This window comes from Mastigoproctus giganteus, chromosome 4 (assembly GCF_048544385.1).
Source record: "Mastigoproctus giganteus isolate SK-2022 chromosome 4, ASM4854438v1, whole genome shotgun sequence".
Lineage (NCBI taxonomy): Eukaryota > Metazoa > Arthropoda > Arachnida > Uropygi > Thelyphonidae > Mastigoproctus > Mastigoproctus giganteus.
In genome coordinates this window covers 205,515,811-205,532,867 of record NC_143578.1, presented here as the reverse complement: position 1 = coordinate 205,532,867, position 17,057 = coordinate 205,515,811, and the positions used below count along the sequence as shown (strand labels likewise).

At 35.5% G+C, this 17,057-nt stretch overlaps 1 protein-coding gene across 1 annotated transcript in view; it reads right to left on the bottom strand.

Moving 5' to 3' along the window:
- LOC150087340 (ubiquitin carboxyl-terminal hydrolase 20-like) overlaps window positions 1–17,057 on the bottom strand; it is a 561,531-nt gene that overhangs the window by 364,007 nt on the left and 180,467 nt on the right. The window contains exon 8 of the mRNA XM_090372003.1: window positions 8,997–9,752. Within this exon, the coding sequence (XP_090228129.1) occupies window positions 8,997–9,752 (756 nt within the window). The remainder of the gene's footprint in view (window positions 1–8,996; window positions 9,753–17,057) is intronic.

Sequence of the window (17,057 nt, the reverse complement as noted above, 5' to 3'; positions counted from 1 at the left end):
ATCATTTATGTTGTTCCTTAATTCTTATAACTTTCATAATGACTAATTGAAAATATTGAAAACTAATGCAATTTTGACAATTCTTAATTGTGGAGCCTCCGTAGCCTGGTGGGAAGGAGCAGCAGCGTGTAGCACACGCTTCTTGATTAGACCGGGGTTCGAGCCCGTCACCACCAAATACGGAGGATGCAGAAAGGTCAGGGAATGACCACCACATATCCCGGAGCAATATGGCCTTAGTTGCTAATGCTCCTAAAAACCAAAAATAACAATAATAATTCCGAATTCTTTGAATTACTAATTGTTTGAAATATTTTATTATAGAATGCATATAAGTTTGTAGTTCTATTTAATTTTTCATTTGTAAATTTCTTACTTCACTTTTAAGTAAATCTGTTTACATTACATTCCCTTTAAAAATTTGATTGATTTCTCTGCTATTTTTAGGTAATCTTTTTAGTGATATTTGTAAGCCTACCATAGATATACAATACTAAGATCAGAAAAGCAATTAGATATTATATAACTAATAGTAATATTCAAATTCATACAAAGGACACTAGGAAAGTTTTGCAATACAGCTTTGTTTATTTAATTTTTTCAAAGTAATTTCCTCTACATTCAATACACCTCTCCATCCTCCGAAACCAATCTTTAAACCAGTTCTGCCAAGTTTCACTAGGGAGTAAAGCACACTCGTTGTCCCAAGCCCGTAGAAGGTCCTCATCACTGGAAAACCGCCTCCCTTTTAGCTTCATTTTCACATGCGGGAACAGTGCAAAGTCGCAGGGAGCAAGGTCTGGCCTGTAGGGAGGGTGCTCGAGAAGTTTCAGTCCTGTCGTGGTCAAATATTCGGTGCAGGCTTTGGCGCGGTGAGCTAGAGCATTATCGCGATGGAGGTACCAGGTGTCCATTCTTGACTTTGGCCGCAGGTTCTTCATAGATCCAATGACTTTAGGCAGGCATTGTTCAGTATACCACTTAGCTGTGACTGTCTTCTGCGTGTCCAAAACGACACGTTCCACAATTCCACTCGATTTGAAAAATACAGCTATCATTTTCTTCTTTACAGATCGGGATTTTCTGACAATTACGGGTGTGTCGTCATCATCAAAGACCCAAACTTTGTTTTGAGCCTTGGTCGGCAGATCGTAATAGTACAGCCAAGTCTCGTCACCTGTCACGATGTTGTTCACATACCGAGATTGTCCCTTATCAAACTTTTTTAACATCTCCCGGCACCAAGTCACACGTCGTGTCAACTGCTCTTCAGTCAGTTGATGCGGCACCCAGAGAGAACAAAGTTTCTTCACATGCAAATGATCTTGCAGAATCGAACGAATTGCTGGTGCATTTAGGCCCAAAGTATCCTCTATCTGTTGGTAGGTCACTCGCCTATTTTCGTCAAGCATTTTCCTCACAGCAGTAACGTTTTCCTCCGTAACTGACGTTCGTGGCCTTCCCGGCCTCTCAGAATCCTCCAGAGTGAAATTTCCCCTTTGGAATTCTCTATACCACCTGAATATCGTTGTACGATGTAGACAATCATCATCTAGTGCAAGAGTCATTTCTTCTAAGCACTGGTCTATGGTTAAACCACGCACGAAATTATACCGCAAAACTGTCCTTATCTCATTTCGTGACCACGATGCCATCGCAAGCACTTTACACTCTCACTACTAATGAATAACTGAGCCCATCGACTTGGCGCGGCGGCTACTATGCACGTATGAACATGTCTCAACATGCAGCAACAAGCAGCTTCCTGTGATTCATTGTTGCGTCATATTGCAAAACTTTCCTAGTACCCTTTGTATCTTCACAGTATGATCCAAGCAGGATGTTAGCAATATATTTTCCAATTTCTACTGCCTAAATTGTTTCCATAAATTCTATGCTCAAAACATAGGTATTCAATATGGAGCAACAGCTCAATACAGTATACCTGTTTCCTAATTCAATAAATTTATATTGAAATCACTAATAAAAAGGTCATGGAATTCCCCAAGTTTCCATCTTTCAAAATTATACTTTATAACTCAAAGAAGATTTTACAGAGCCAGAGGAAGACCTCTAATAGATGAATAATATGCAAACTGTGAGTACATAATCTGCCTCTTCTCATAATAATTTCATACAAGAGGTTTCACATAAACTAAAACTATAATCCACACCTATTACATCAAGCAAATATTTTAAATAAATAATAACTCCAACCCCTCCCTGCATCATTGCCTTAACTCATGCACTCTTAAACCCTTTTAAATGAAAGTGTTCAATCCCACCATTATTTGGCTTCAGTCAGTACTATACATGAAAAATAATCCCTGAAAGAAGTTATATAATTCATAAAATTGTACCAATTTAAAATAAAAAAAAAGCATATATTTAAGGTTACTATAAGGAACTGATCATTAGATCTAAACAATTTCCTCTTTATAAGATTTAAATAAAATAAATAAACAGTTGAATTTAAATGTTTAATAATAAAGTTCATTACTGTATTAGTAGAATTTTACAACCATTAAAATTTCTCAAGTAAAAGTAATTTTATATCTGCACATACACAAAGGAAAGATCTATTTAATATTCTGCAAATCTTTTGAAGACAAAATTCTTATACCTCTTGCTGAGTTTTTTAAATAATTTTTTTACATAAATCCTTCAAAATTTTATCCATAAATATATTTGGAAAATTAAATGCACTAGGCATAATCCTTATGGGTTTTGATAATTAACTATATAATATCGGTGTAAATACACCATAGTTAACCCATATATTTGAGCTACGGTTGTAGCGTAGAAGGCATCGTTTTAAATGTATCTCATAATGTGGTTGCCTTCACAACAAGATAGCTGCTATTGAATTACTTCAAATAAATAACGCTTCTCTAGTAGAGAAGACTACTGTTATTTATTTTCAGCGTACCACCACCCAGACGATCGTTTCGAAGCTTTTTGGCTCCGTCATCAGTGGGCGGGTAGGTAATACAATATGCCATCTCAGTTGCGAAGTTATATCCACATTATGAGAGATGCCAGAAGGGTGTGGTGGTAATGTATTTGGAAAATTAAATGCACTAGGCATAATCCTTATGGGTTTTGATAATTAACTATATAATATCGGTGTAAATACACCATAGTTAACCCATATATTTGAGCTACGGTTGTAGCGTAGAAGGCATCGTTTTAAATGTATCTCATAATGTGGTTGCCTTCACAACAAGATAGCTGCTATTGAATTACTTCAAATAAATAACGCTTCTCTAGTAGAGAAGACTACTGTTATTTATTTTCAGCGTACCACCACCCAGACGATCGTTTCGAAGCTTTTTGGCTCCGTCATCAGTGGGCGGGTAGGTAATACAATATGCCATCTCAGTTGCGAAGTTATATCCACATTATGAGAGATGCCAGAAGGGTGTGGTGGTAATGTATTTGGAAAATTAAATGCACTAGGCATAATCCTTATGGGTTTTGATAATTAACTATATAATATCGGTGTAAATACACCATAGTTAACCCATATATTTGAGCTACGGTTGTAGCGTAGAAGGCATCGTTTTAAATGTATCTCATAATGTGGTTGCCTTCACAACAAGATAGCTGCTATTGAATTACTTCAAATAAATAACGCTTCTCTAGTAGAGAAGACTACTGTTATTTATTTTCAGCGTACCACCACCCAGACGATCGTTTCGAAGCTTTTTGGCTCCGTCATCAGTGGGCGGGTAGGTAATACAATATGCCATCTCAGTTGCGAAGTTATATCCACATTATGAGAGATGCCAGAAGGGTGTGGTGGTAATGTATTTGGAAAATTAAATGCACTAGGCATAATCCTTATGGGTTTTGATAATTAACTATATAATATCGGTGTAAATACACCATAGTTAACCCATATATTTGAGCTACGGTTGTAGCGTAGAAGGCATCGTTTTAAATGTATCTCATAATGTGGTTGCCTTCACAACAAGATAGCTGCTATTGAATTACTTCAAATAAATAACGCTTCTCTAGTAGAGAAGACTACTGTTATTTATTTTCAGCGTACCACCACCCAGACGATCGTTTCGAAGCTTTTTGGCTCCGTCATCAGTGGGCGGGTAGGTAATACAATATGCCATCTCAGTTGCGAAGTTATATCCACATTATGAGAGATGCCAGAAGGGTGTGGTGGTAATGTATTTGGAAAATTAAATGCACTAGGCATAATCCTTATGGGTTTTGATAATTAACTATATAATATCGGTGTAAATACACCATAGTTAACCCATATATTTGAGCTACGGTTGTAGCGTAGAAGGCATCGTTTTAAATGTATCTCATAATGTGGTTGCCTTCACAACAAGATAGCTGCTATTGAATTACTTCAAATAAATAACGCTTCTCTAGTAGAGAAGACTACTGTTATTTATTTTCAGCGTACCACCACCCAGACGATCGTTTCGAAGCTTTTTGGCTCCGTCATCAGTGGGCGGGTAGGTAATACAATATGCCATCTCAGTTGCGAAGTTATATCCACATTATGAGAGATGCCAGAAGGGTGTGGTGGTAATGTATTTGGAAAATTAAATGCACTAGGCATAATCCTTATGGGTTTTGATAATTAACTATATAATATCGGTGTAAATACACCATAGTTAACCCATATATTTGAGCTACGGTTGTAGCGTAGAAGGCATCGTTTTAAATGTATCTCATAATGTGGTTGCCTTCACAACAAGATAGCTGCTATTGAATTACTTCAAATAAATAACGCTTCTCTAGTAGAGAAGACTACTGTTATTTATTTTCAGCGTACCACCACCCAGACGATCGGCATCGTTTTAAATGTATCTCATTATGAGATACATTTAAAACGATGCCTTCTACGCTACAACCGTAGCTCAAATATATGGGTTAACTATGGTGTATTTACACCGATATTATATAGTTAATTATCAAAACCCATAAGGATTATGCCTAGTGCATTTAATTTTCCAAATACATTACCACCACACCCTTCTGGCATCTCTCATAATGTGGATATAACTTCGCAACTGAGATGGCATATTGTATTACCTACCCGCCCACTGATGACGGAGCCAAAAAGCTTCGAAACGATCGTCTGGGTGGTGGTACGCTGAAAATAAATAACAGTAGTCTTCTCTACTAGAGAAGCGTTATTTATTTGAAGTAATTCAATAGCAGCTATCTTGTTGTGAAGGCAACCACATTATGAGATACATTTAAAACGATGCCTTCTACGCTACAACCGTAGCTCAAATATATGGGTTAACTATGGTGTATTTACACCGATATTATATAGTTAATCCATAAATATATATAAACCACATGATTTAACTAATTTTTTAGCTTCCAAAATAACTCTTTAAAAATAAGGTTGTTATTATTTGGGTTTTTTTTAGGTCCGGGGATATTGCTCCGGGGATATGCGGTGGTCATTCCCTGACCTTTCCACATCCTCTGTATTTGGTGGTCACGGGCTTGAACACCGGTCTAATCAAGAAGCGTGTGCTACACACTGCTGCTCCTGCCCACCTGGTTACGAAGGCGCCTTAAAAATAAGCAGTCAAGCAGATAAAAAAGAAAGGCACATCGCTATGATTCTTATAAATATCATTTATACCAAGTTATTCTCTTTTGTTTGATGAATTCATTTATTCCATACTGCTGATTATCAAATTTTATAATTAATGTCGGTTTTGAATGTTTATTCTTTCTATTTGATACATAATAATGTACAATATCTTTTAATTAATTATTAATTTAATATCTTATTTAATTTAAATTGTAATGAACTACCAATCTGTTTGATAGTTTTATAATCAAAGTTCTGTAGTGTTAATTCATTCCAACTATTTCCACCATTATTTGCTAAAAGCTGTTGGTGAACTAATTCAATTCCAGCATTAACTACATTCGATCTTTCATCGTTATGGTCAAAGTTTCTAATTCAACAATATATTTTTTTTTTCTTTTTCTAATTGTAACAGTCTTATAATTTGCTTATATTTTGTTGCATTCTGTCAAATGAATTGAAAAAATATGTAATGTATTTAATGTCATCTGATTCTTTCTTCAAATCATTCACCTATTCATTCATAGGTACTATCTCAATTAAGTTATCTAACAAGTGAATTTTACTGTATAACTTCAATAGTATATACTCCACATTTAGAGGATCTAAATGCCAGAGGCAGAAGTTGAAGACGTAATAGACCAGATATCATCGTTTAAGGACATAAAAGGTGCTACTGTTGTACACATTGGCACAAATGACATTAAGAGTAGATCTGCTGACTTACTTAACAAGTGCAGGACAATGCTGAGGAAAAGTCACAAATTAGGGTTGAATTTGAAAGTGTCTGCAATGCTGCCCAGGCATGATGGAAAGGAGTATATGATGATTGTTGTTGTTATTTGGTTTTTTAGGAGCATTAGCAACTAAGGCCATATTGCTCCGTGAATATATCGTGGTCATTCCCTGACCTTTCCGCATCCTCCGTATTTGGTGGTAACGGGCTCGAACCCCGGTCTAAATCAAGAAGCGTGTGCTACGCACTGCTGCTCCTGCCCACCTGGCTACGGAGGCGCCCGTAGTATATGATGAGAGCCTTGTCAATCAAGTCAGTCCTGGAGACATTGTGCAAGGCTCATGCGGCAGAATTTTCCAAAATGTGGTCTGTGCTTGTTAACGAGAGAGAGAGAGAGAGAGAGAGAGAGAGCGACTGCTTCTACAAGGATGAGATATACTTAATAAAAAGGGTGCAAAAAAATTTGCTGATGCTATCAAGGCAGCGTTAGATGAGTCAGAAAACTGCTAGCTTGGGGGATTATCTTTAATAGATTAACAATAACAACAAGCAGAAGTGAAAGTGATTCTTGTAATGCTTCTACTGGAATATGCAGTAGTCATTATGGAACAAGGAAATACATCAGTTGTGTTTGGGTAACTAAGAGCAAAACAGGTTGATTTTTTTTTTTTGATTTGGTAGTTGTTGGCGCATCGGCTTCTGTGGCCATATTGCACCTCCCAAGGTTTTTGCAGTACTTTGATCCAAGCCCGAGGCGGGAATCGAACCCGCGGCCTTTGGGTTGCCGGGCAGGTACTTTACCCACTCGGCTAGCAAAACAGGTGCATGTATATTTGCAATGCTAGGAGCATGGCCAAGTCATTAAATGTAGACAGTGAGGATATCAGAGAAATGGTGTCACCCAGTTATAAAGAATGAATAATTTTAGAAGAAGAAGAACCCTTAATATGCAGAGTACACTGTATACAGAAAGAATGGGGGTAGGGATGCTCTTAGTTAAGAAGCATATAAAATCTAAGGTGGTGCATCCAGTTAACATGGGTTGCCAGTGAACTGGTGAGTCAATTTGGTATGACATAAACACTAAGAAATCAAAAATAAGAGTAGGAGTGTGTTATAAATCTAATAAGTCTGATTAGATAATGAACAACTGTACAGAGAAATAGTGACCAGTAAATCAGAATGCCTTATAATGAGGGACCTTTTCCAAGATATTGACTGGAAATTGAGGGTTGGTGACACACACTAGCAAGACTTTTGTAGATTTATTGAATGACTATTTTTTATTGCAGCATTTTAGAGAGAGCAATACTCTTGATCTGATTATTGTTATTGTTATTTGGTTTTTAGGAGCATTAGCAACTAAGGCCATATTGCTCCGGGATATGCGGTGGTCATTCCCTGACCTTTCCGCATCCTCTGTATTTGGTGGTGATGGGCTCGAACCCCGGTCTAATCAAGAAGCGTATGCTACGCACTGCTGTCCTTCCCACCTGGCTACGGAGGCACCCGATCTGATTATCAACAGGGCCTAACTTGAGGATATGTGAGCCCTAGGCAAAGTTTTTATGGGACCCCTGTAAAAATGCTTATTATGAAATTCCCTACTTTAATATTAAAATAGGGCATAGGGGCCCTTGGAAAAATAGGATTACGCAATCAATATAAAAATGTAAATCAAATAATTCCCCATATATTTCTACAGAAATATATACAAATCTGAACATATCGGCAGCAAGCGCATTTTGACTAGAAGCAACATTAAAATTTGAAAGTATATTTTATTTGCAAATTTTATAAGGAACAAGAGCTCATTTTTACACTACTGGATATCATTGATTTTGGCTGTCTATTGCCATTTATGCCCCCTTAACATATGCCTAGGCCTAAGATAGATCCTGATTATCAACAGTTATTCTTCATGCATTAAAAATCTGCAGATAAAATAACCCCTAGGTGGCAGTGATCACAATGTTTGATGTGGAATTTAATTGAGAGAGAGAGAGAGAGAGAGAGAGAGAGAGAGAGAGAGAGAGAGAGAGAGAATGAATGGGTGGGTGCAGGGGGACAGTTTAATTGTTCAAGGACACAAGCAAATTTATGGAAATTGGGCAATGGAAATTCCTTTTAACAACGGAATGAAAAATATCATCTGCATAGTCCACAAAGCAAATGTGTTACCTGTTGACCATTGTTTCATGTTGTCCCAAGCAGTAAGTTCCCAACACTTTTTAATGTTATAACTAAATTAAATATTAAAACAAAGTTTACTTTACTGCAATTACCCATCACAGTTTTTCCAAGTTTTTAATATACTTGCCATAAAACTGAAATTAAAAGGAAACAATATTTGAAAATAAACATATTAAAACCATAAAGAAACGTATTCTGGAGGAAAGTTAACAACTTCAGATTATCTGAAATTTTTAAACTATATGAAATCAAATTAATGAGAACTTCTTGTAATCATCAGCCTGTGACAGGCTTCATCAACTTCATGGCATGCAATGTTCTTTAAAAGAGAATACTTGATCAGAATCTATAAAGAAAATTTATTGTATTTTTAAAGTATAAAAACATTAGCACTTTAATTTCTATCAATAAAAATGGCTTCTGAAAACAAGTCTTGTATTTGTTAAAAAGATATACATAAGAAACTTTGATATTGGGACTTACGGTGTCACAGGTCAAACACTGCACTGAGCTAAGGATTTTCCCATCAAAAATGTCAGAAATCACACTTCTGTACTGAACAGGTTTCTTTCTTTTACTATTGAATTTTGAATTTAAACCCTGAGACAAAGCATTATTCCTCTGAAGAGGCTGTGGCTGTCCTGTAACCTGTTGCCTTCCATAAAAGTTCCCATGACTACGCCTTGAAAGATCTACATACCTCTCAGTTCTCCTACTACCTAGTGGTGATCGCCTTTCAACATCACCAGAATGAGTGCTGGGAAAGCCAGAGCTTGATGTGGCATCACCCCTACCAAATATTTGTCCATCTTCATTAGAAGCTTGCTGGTGAGCAAAATTAGTGCTATCTTTCATTTCTTTACTCATTTCTAACGGTCGTCTTTGTGTACCTTGACAATTAGTTGAAAGAGTCATTTGGCCAATACGATTACCAGAATTAAGAGGAAGAGAATTATGTGGATCTTCATCCTCAGTAATTAGTAACTCTGGTGGATCTCCACATTCTTCACTGTAGGAACTTTTTTCACTGCTTAAGCCTGAATCACATGTTTCAAATTCGGCTTCTGATTGACTAGAATCTTCAGAAGCACCACCACCTATTACAGACTCTCCCTGACAGCTATCAAAGTCATCACTGCTATCAGGAGAAAGAGAATTGTAACCTTCCATTTCTACAGCTGTTTCTTTAAGTTCTTCATGTAACTGATCCATAAAACATCTCAGAAACTCTTGAGCATCCTACATAAGAAGTTAAGAATTAAAATAAGTTAAAAATATATACTTCATTACAATCCATATTTATTGAAATTTGAGCATTTAATTTAAAAAATATATTTGTAATAATTTAAAAAGAACTATAGTGCAATTATATCAACATCTCAATTTATTTTTTCAAAGAAAAGAAAAAAAAGAGAGAGAAAGACTATTAAGATCTAAATCATTTTTGAACAATTTACAACACCATTTCCATCTTATGCATATTAAACTATACACAAAGTTTTTTTTTTGTTAGCCCTTTTGCACCACAATGTTGTTTAACAGCAACTTCAATTTCTATTAAAAAATTTTATAAGTTAAAAACAAAAAAAAAAAAACATTTGTTTCCAGCACATATTTTTCAAAACGCTCGGGAAACTGTTATTTTTGTTATTTGGTTTTTATGAGCATTAGCAACTAAGGTCATATTGCTCCGTGAATATGCGGTGGTCATTCCTGACCTTTCCGCATCCTCCGTATTTGGTGGTGACGGGGTCGAACCCCGGTCTAATCAAGAAGCGTGCTACGCACTGCTGCTCCTTCCCACCTGGCTACGGAGGCGCCTACGCTCGGGAAACATTTACATACAATCCACAATGGCTACAAAGCTACACTTATGTATAATTTAGTTTCCTGATTAAGAATTAATGAAAGCATCAAAGGCAGCCTGACCATTTATGAATATTTCTTGTGAACTATTTTTTTTTTCCCCTAATCATTATTGTTTAAAATCACTTCAAAAGTGCACAGTAGTTTCAATATGGCAGTAAGATAGTATGGCTAAGCCAATTTTTTTTCATTAATATGTATAATTCTTAGGAATCTCTTCTTTAATAACTATTTTTTCAAGGTTCAATTCTTTGTTTTCATATCTCTGTCTGTCTCTCTCTCTCACAGGATGGGGAGGAGGAATAGAATAGGGCCTCATTTCTCTAAGTTTACAATGAATTTGATACTCATCATCAACTATTTATTAATAAAGGCAAAATTATGCAAGAAAGAGCCACACTCTTGTTTAGCATATAAGGTGTGGCAATAAAGTTTCCAGACTGGCTGTTGTGGTCATGTTCAATGAATATGAAAATAAATGGAAGTGCTATGTCGTAGTTAAAACTTCCTCCAACAGATGGTGATAGAGAGATTGTCCAGTAGGCTGACAGGTTGCAAATAATAACCAGTTTCGTTAGTAGCATTAACATTGTGTATGACGATTTTGCAATAGAGCAATGAATCAATATCACAGAAATGTTTGAAATGTGAAAAAGTGTTCATGGTAATGAAACACTAAAGTCAAATATCAGTGCGTTTGAACAGTATCAGCAGTTCAAAGAGGGATGTGAAAATATTCAAAATGACCCAAGAAGTGGGCATCCATCAACCTCTTGAAATGAGGACAGAGTTGCAAAAGTTGGGGAAATTTTTATATTAAGATTGTAGTTCTTTTTACTGTGATACATGGCAAGAAATCATTGTTTGACCATCAGAATGATGGGTGACGAATCGAATTATAAGATATTCCAGTACGAAGACCTAGCTATAGAATGGTTCCGCCAAAATAGCTCATACGAAATTTTAAACACTAAATTACCCACAAATTTATCACCAATATGGCAGCTCACACGAATCAAATTTCCACATGTTTAACGTGATGCATCCTGGGTACCACGATACTATAAATCAACACTTACAACTGATGTCATTCACCAATTGATGACGACGACATCAAAAGCTTCTTGTCTAGCTCTTGGTTTTTCAAACACGCGAATCTTCTTCATAATTTTATAAATGACAACCAGGAAAAAGTGGTGCACTTCCTCTTCCTAGAGACATGTTTTTAAATTAATTAATCTATTAATATAATTGAGAACTTTTACTTTATACTTTTACTCTCTTTACTTTCCTTTATGTAAATTTAACCCTAACCAATATGGATCTAGAGGTGAATACTAAGATAATAAGCTTTGCTAAGTATCTTGGTGATAACTGAGAGAAAAGTAGAAGAGGAATTGTTGTAGCTCAGGTTTCCAACCTTTATAAGCCCACATACTGGTCAACCATATTGGTATCTTATGACATAAATTAATGAGTACATAAGTCTGCTTTGAAAAGTCCAATAAATAATTAGGTAAGCAAAACTGAGCTAATTTACTAAAAACAGAAAAACATTTATTAATTAAGAAAATACAATTTATAAATGAGGTTTTTATATTTTCACATAACAGGTGTTTAAACATTTTCCTCTTTACTTGAATTTTTTTGTTTCTGTTTTGAATCTCTTTCGTTTTTGCTAGCGAATATATGGATTGATTAGTGTAAATTTCAGTCAAAGATCTGATTTAATATTCATGGAAGTGTTATATTTATTTTCATTGCAGTCATCGCTGAAAATCCAGCCTCACAACCAGTCGAATTAAATGGCATTAAAAATTTCAATGCCTGCTCAGAAAGTTGGGGATATTCTTGGCGGATAGATAGCTAAAATTTTGTTAATTTTGAACTCTTAAACTTCTACATTAAGCCCCCGTCAGACACTAAATCTATGAATGACTTCTTGTACATCACATCTTCTGGGATCTCATTCGAGAATGCAAAAGGTTTCATAATCCAATTATGTGCTAAAAGTCTTCCTTTGAAATATTTTTCAAAACTTGTGCGCAAAGATTTTATATGTTCGTGGATGTCATCAGTCACATTTTTGGTCATAGATATTTTATTTTCTTGGATAAAATCGTGAAGTGAAGATAACATGCTCATATTGTTTTTAATTCCATTAGTTTTAATTTTCTTTTAAACCATTAATTTTATCACTGGAATCGAACACTGTACTAGTTGTTCCTTGCAAATTCAGATTCAAGTCATTCAATCGGGAAAAAATATCTGCTAAATAAGGGTAGTCACTCTTCTCTTCATTCAATAAATTATCTTTTTTGGGATTTTCTGATTGAAGAAAATTATATACTTTGGAGTGCAACTTGAAAAGATGATGAATGGCCATTCCTCAAGAAAGCCACCTCACTTCTGTGGAGAGTAACAGTTTTTTATGAGCACTCCCCATTTTGTTGCAAAGAATGTTAAATAATCAGGAATTAAGAGCTCGAGATTTTATAAAATTCATTGTCTTTACTGCTTCATCCAGAACCTTTTTTAGATTAAATAGCATATTTCTTGCAGCTAAAGCTTCATGATGAATTACACAGTGCACAGACTTACATGCCAGTGCCACTGTCTTAATTTTGGTAACTACACCAGGAAGACTGACATGCCCCATCCATGCAAATTCCAACACCTTTTATCCAGTTTATGGCATTTCTCTTACAATAATCATTAATTATATTAAATATTTCATTGGATGTTGCTTTTCCACATATTGGTTTGCATTTCATTTTCATGCTCAAATCGAACATAAACCAAAAATCAGGCCAAATTTGAGATATCCATGCTTTCATCAATTTGCAGGGAATAAAATCGTGAAGTGAAGTGAAATAACATGTTCATATTGTTTTTTAATACCTGCTCTTCCATTAGTTTTAATTTTATTTTAAAAGCATTAATTTTATCACTGGAATAAAACACTGTACTAGTTGTTCCTTGCAAACTCAGATTCAAATCATTCAATCGGGAAAAATATCCGAATAAAATGTCACTAACCAACCTCTGAGGGGAGACATATCGTATAAAATAAGAAGAAAAAATGGGGGGAGGGAGAAGTAAAGAGATAAAGTTCTATGAATTAAGAAGTACAAGAAAGAAAAGAGGCATATTTTCCAAGAAGAAAGACTGAAATACTTGCATAGATATGAACTGTGAAAAATAAAAAGAAGCTTTGGCTTTAGTAAGATATTAATGTTTAAAAAGCAGCTAAAATTGCCTTGATAGCATCAGGGCATCAATGGTCTTAGCAAGCAAAGACCACTGAGAAAAATTGTACCCCATGAGCCTTGCACAATCTCTCCAGGATTGACAAAGCTCTCATCATATACTCCCCCCCCCCCATCTTTTCTGGGCAAAATTGCAGACACCTTCAAATATAACCCTAACTCAACTTTTTTTCTCAACATTGCCCTGTACTTGTTAAGTAAGTCAGCAGATCTCCTCCTCCTAATTTCATTAGTGTTGACATGTACAATATCACCATTTGTGTCCATAAAAGATATGTGCTGTACAATATCATCAACTTTTGTCCCTGGCAATCATATGATGGTCCTATTCCACCTATCCTTTTTGCATAATATATTTCCCATTTCCCTGATGTGCAGTGGTGGAAGAAGAACCTTGTTTAATTGCACTAAAGGAATATATTTTACATTACATTGTCTCCTGGTATGAACAATGGCATGAGGTGGGCAGCTGAGAGCTTGACTGGCCTCCAATTTAATTCCTTCCAGGGCTTCCATCCTGTTCTTCAAGCTCCCATAAATGCCAATCAGAATGCAAAGTTCCCACCTAATGTTCTCACATTCTTTACAATGAACACACACATGCACACAAAGACCTCCCATTTGCTGTATGATGTCCCATTCCAGATAGGTCAAAAAAACAATTAAAAGAAAAATTATCAGAAACCACTTCTAGGTCTTTGTGGACATCTATGTGATTTGGTTGTTTCTGTACAGAATACGTTATCTGAGTAGATTTTTTTGCATTGATAATGAGACTGAGCACTTTCAAATACCTGATGATTCTATACATGTGTAAATTTGCATCCTAGCTTACCTTGCAAATATTATTACAAACTTTTGAAATAATAAATAGCTTTAACTCACCGGTACATGTCAGCAGATTTGGATCTGCTTGCAGGAGTGTTTGTAGAAATGCTGAAAATATAGTACTGGAGAATACACCTCCTTGAGAAATGCTTGTTGTGGCTGTGATGAGAATATTATTGGTACTAGTGGAGAAGAGATATCTGTGATTTAGGCTATATTGTAGATAGCAGATTATCACCTTGTCAATGAGAAAATTATTTTTAAGTACCTCTACAGCTTTCCTGTGATCTGTGTTGTCGAAAGCACTCTAGATGTCTAAATAAAAGACATCGCATTGTACATTATCTTGAAATACAGTTTGGATATGCACAATTGTGTCAGCTAGGCTTGTTGTTGTGGAGCACCCTCTAGGAAAAAAATGCATGTTGACAGGTGCATTAGTGAAGGTTGTATCTTGAAGCATCTTGTAAGCATCTTGTAGGTTGTATCTTGAAGCATCTTGTATCGCAGCATGATTTTATCAATAATTTTAGGTATTACTGACAAAACAGCAATTGGTCTATAGCTTGTATGGTTATTACTGTTAGCTTGTTTAGAAATCAGAGTAATCCTGAAAGTTTCCATTGTCTTGGAAGGTGGGGAAATGCACCTGGTAATGATTTGCACTAAGCATTCAATGATGTGTGCACTAGACAATTTAATCATAAAATTGGGGATGCCATAGCACCTTTACTACTATCAAGGCATAACTGATTAATTATCTGCCGTTCTGTATTCTTGTTGACAAGTTGGGTAACCAGCTGGTTTTGGCTAGGAGGCATTTCATGTAATCTGTGCTGCATTTTAGCAAATATGACAGACTCGCTTGTTTCCATATTGCACTTTATCCCTTCTACAATTTGATCATGTTGTAAAGTAGCTGTTGTTTTTGTAGTAAGTGCACTTTTGTTTTAGCCTGAAAACTAAAATTTCTGTACGACAATTTTTTTTTTATTTGAAATAATGCTCTGGTTTTATATATATATATATATATATATATATATATATATATATATAATAAAGTTTTATATATATATATAAAAAACCGTGGAAGAAATATGGCACTTTAGGAGCATATATATATTATATATGCTCCTAAAGTGCCATATTTCTTCCACTGTGGCATTTTTGCTTACTTTTAAAGTGTAGTTTAGATGGGATTTGAACCACGGTTTGGAATGAGAAGATAGTCTTACAAGTTTGGAAAACGACTCTGGTTTTAGTTAATTCATCCACTTTATCAGAAGAATGGTGGTGTCCTGTATATGTATTTTTCTGAAAGAATTCAATGGGTAATATTTTAAAAGCTGCAAAAACTTTTCTTTCTGAAGGAATTTTATTGATGATTTCTGGAGTAGGGCAACCCCCCCCCCCACACACACACACAGTAAATTGTAGCTCTATACTTCTGTGGTCAGATTTAAATGTAATGTTGTTACACTGTTTTTCTTGAAGCGAAAGGTCAGAATAAACAAGAACAAGTGCTTAATTTTGTCTGGTAAAAGTTACAATTTTTTTTTTTTTTTTAGTTCCTAGAACTAATAAGGGGTTGCACAGCAACTTCATTTGTAAATATTTGGGCAAGAGGGGGGTTAGGTCACCCACTGTAATTATGTTAGATTGAGGCTGACGAACAGTAGTACTCCTAGTTCATTAATGATGTGATCTGTAAGTACAGGAGCAATATAAATATTATAAATTTGTAGCATTGAACCTTTAAATTGGATTAACAGAGATTCCTTCAAAGCTCTACGTATTAGAGTTGTAGGCGTTCATAACTTTCAGATCAGATTTTAAAATAACTGCTGCCCTTTCGCCCCTTCAATTAATCCTTGATATCATATATGGAGATGTGTGTGGTTGAGATTTTTTGGAAATAGGAAAGCATCCTGCAGAGGCTCCTGTATCCACATTTCAACTAAGCATATGATGTCATGAGCTCCTTCTATTAATAATGCAATAAGCATAGACAGTTTATTTTTTATCCTTCTTACCTTTTGAAGAAAAATGTTGAGATGTACATGTGTCAAAGATGTTTGTAAACAGATGTATTAAGTTGCAGGTTGAATGGTGGAGTATGATGCGAACCAGGTAAGGTATTCTACAGCTATGCAAACAGTTCAGCAAATTGAGAATCAGATGGTAGTCGCACTAGAGTTGGTGACTGAACTTCCGACAGTTCCATAATATGGCATAACGAATAGATCATTTGGACAGATATCAGGGTTTAGACATTGTTGTATGTCACAATTCTTTAGCACGCTTCTAAAGGATGTGTATGCAGAATATTTTGTTCTTATTTTGAAAGCTCTACGTCATTTCTAGCTCTAAAAATAGCTGATCCATCTGTTGGGAGGCAATATTGGGATCTAGCCTGCTAACAAAAATACTATTACTATTATACCTAAAACTATTTTGATTTTTATGTTAACAAGATTGCATATTTCTTGTTCCTATTACACACTAACACATCTGTGGTTTCTACTGGAACTTGAGGTATTTGTAGGCAAGCTGCTGTGGACAAGCACTTTAGGATTGAGAT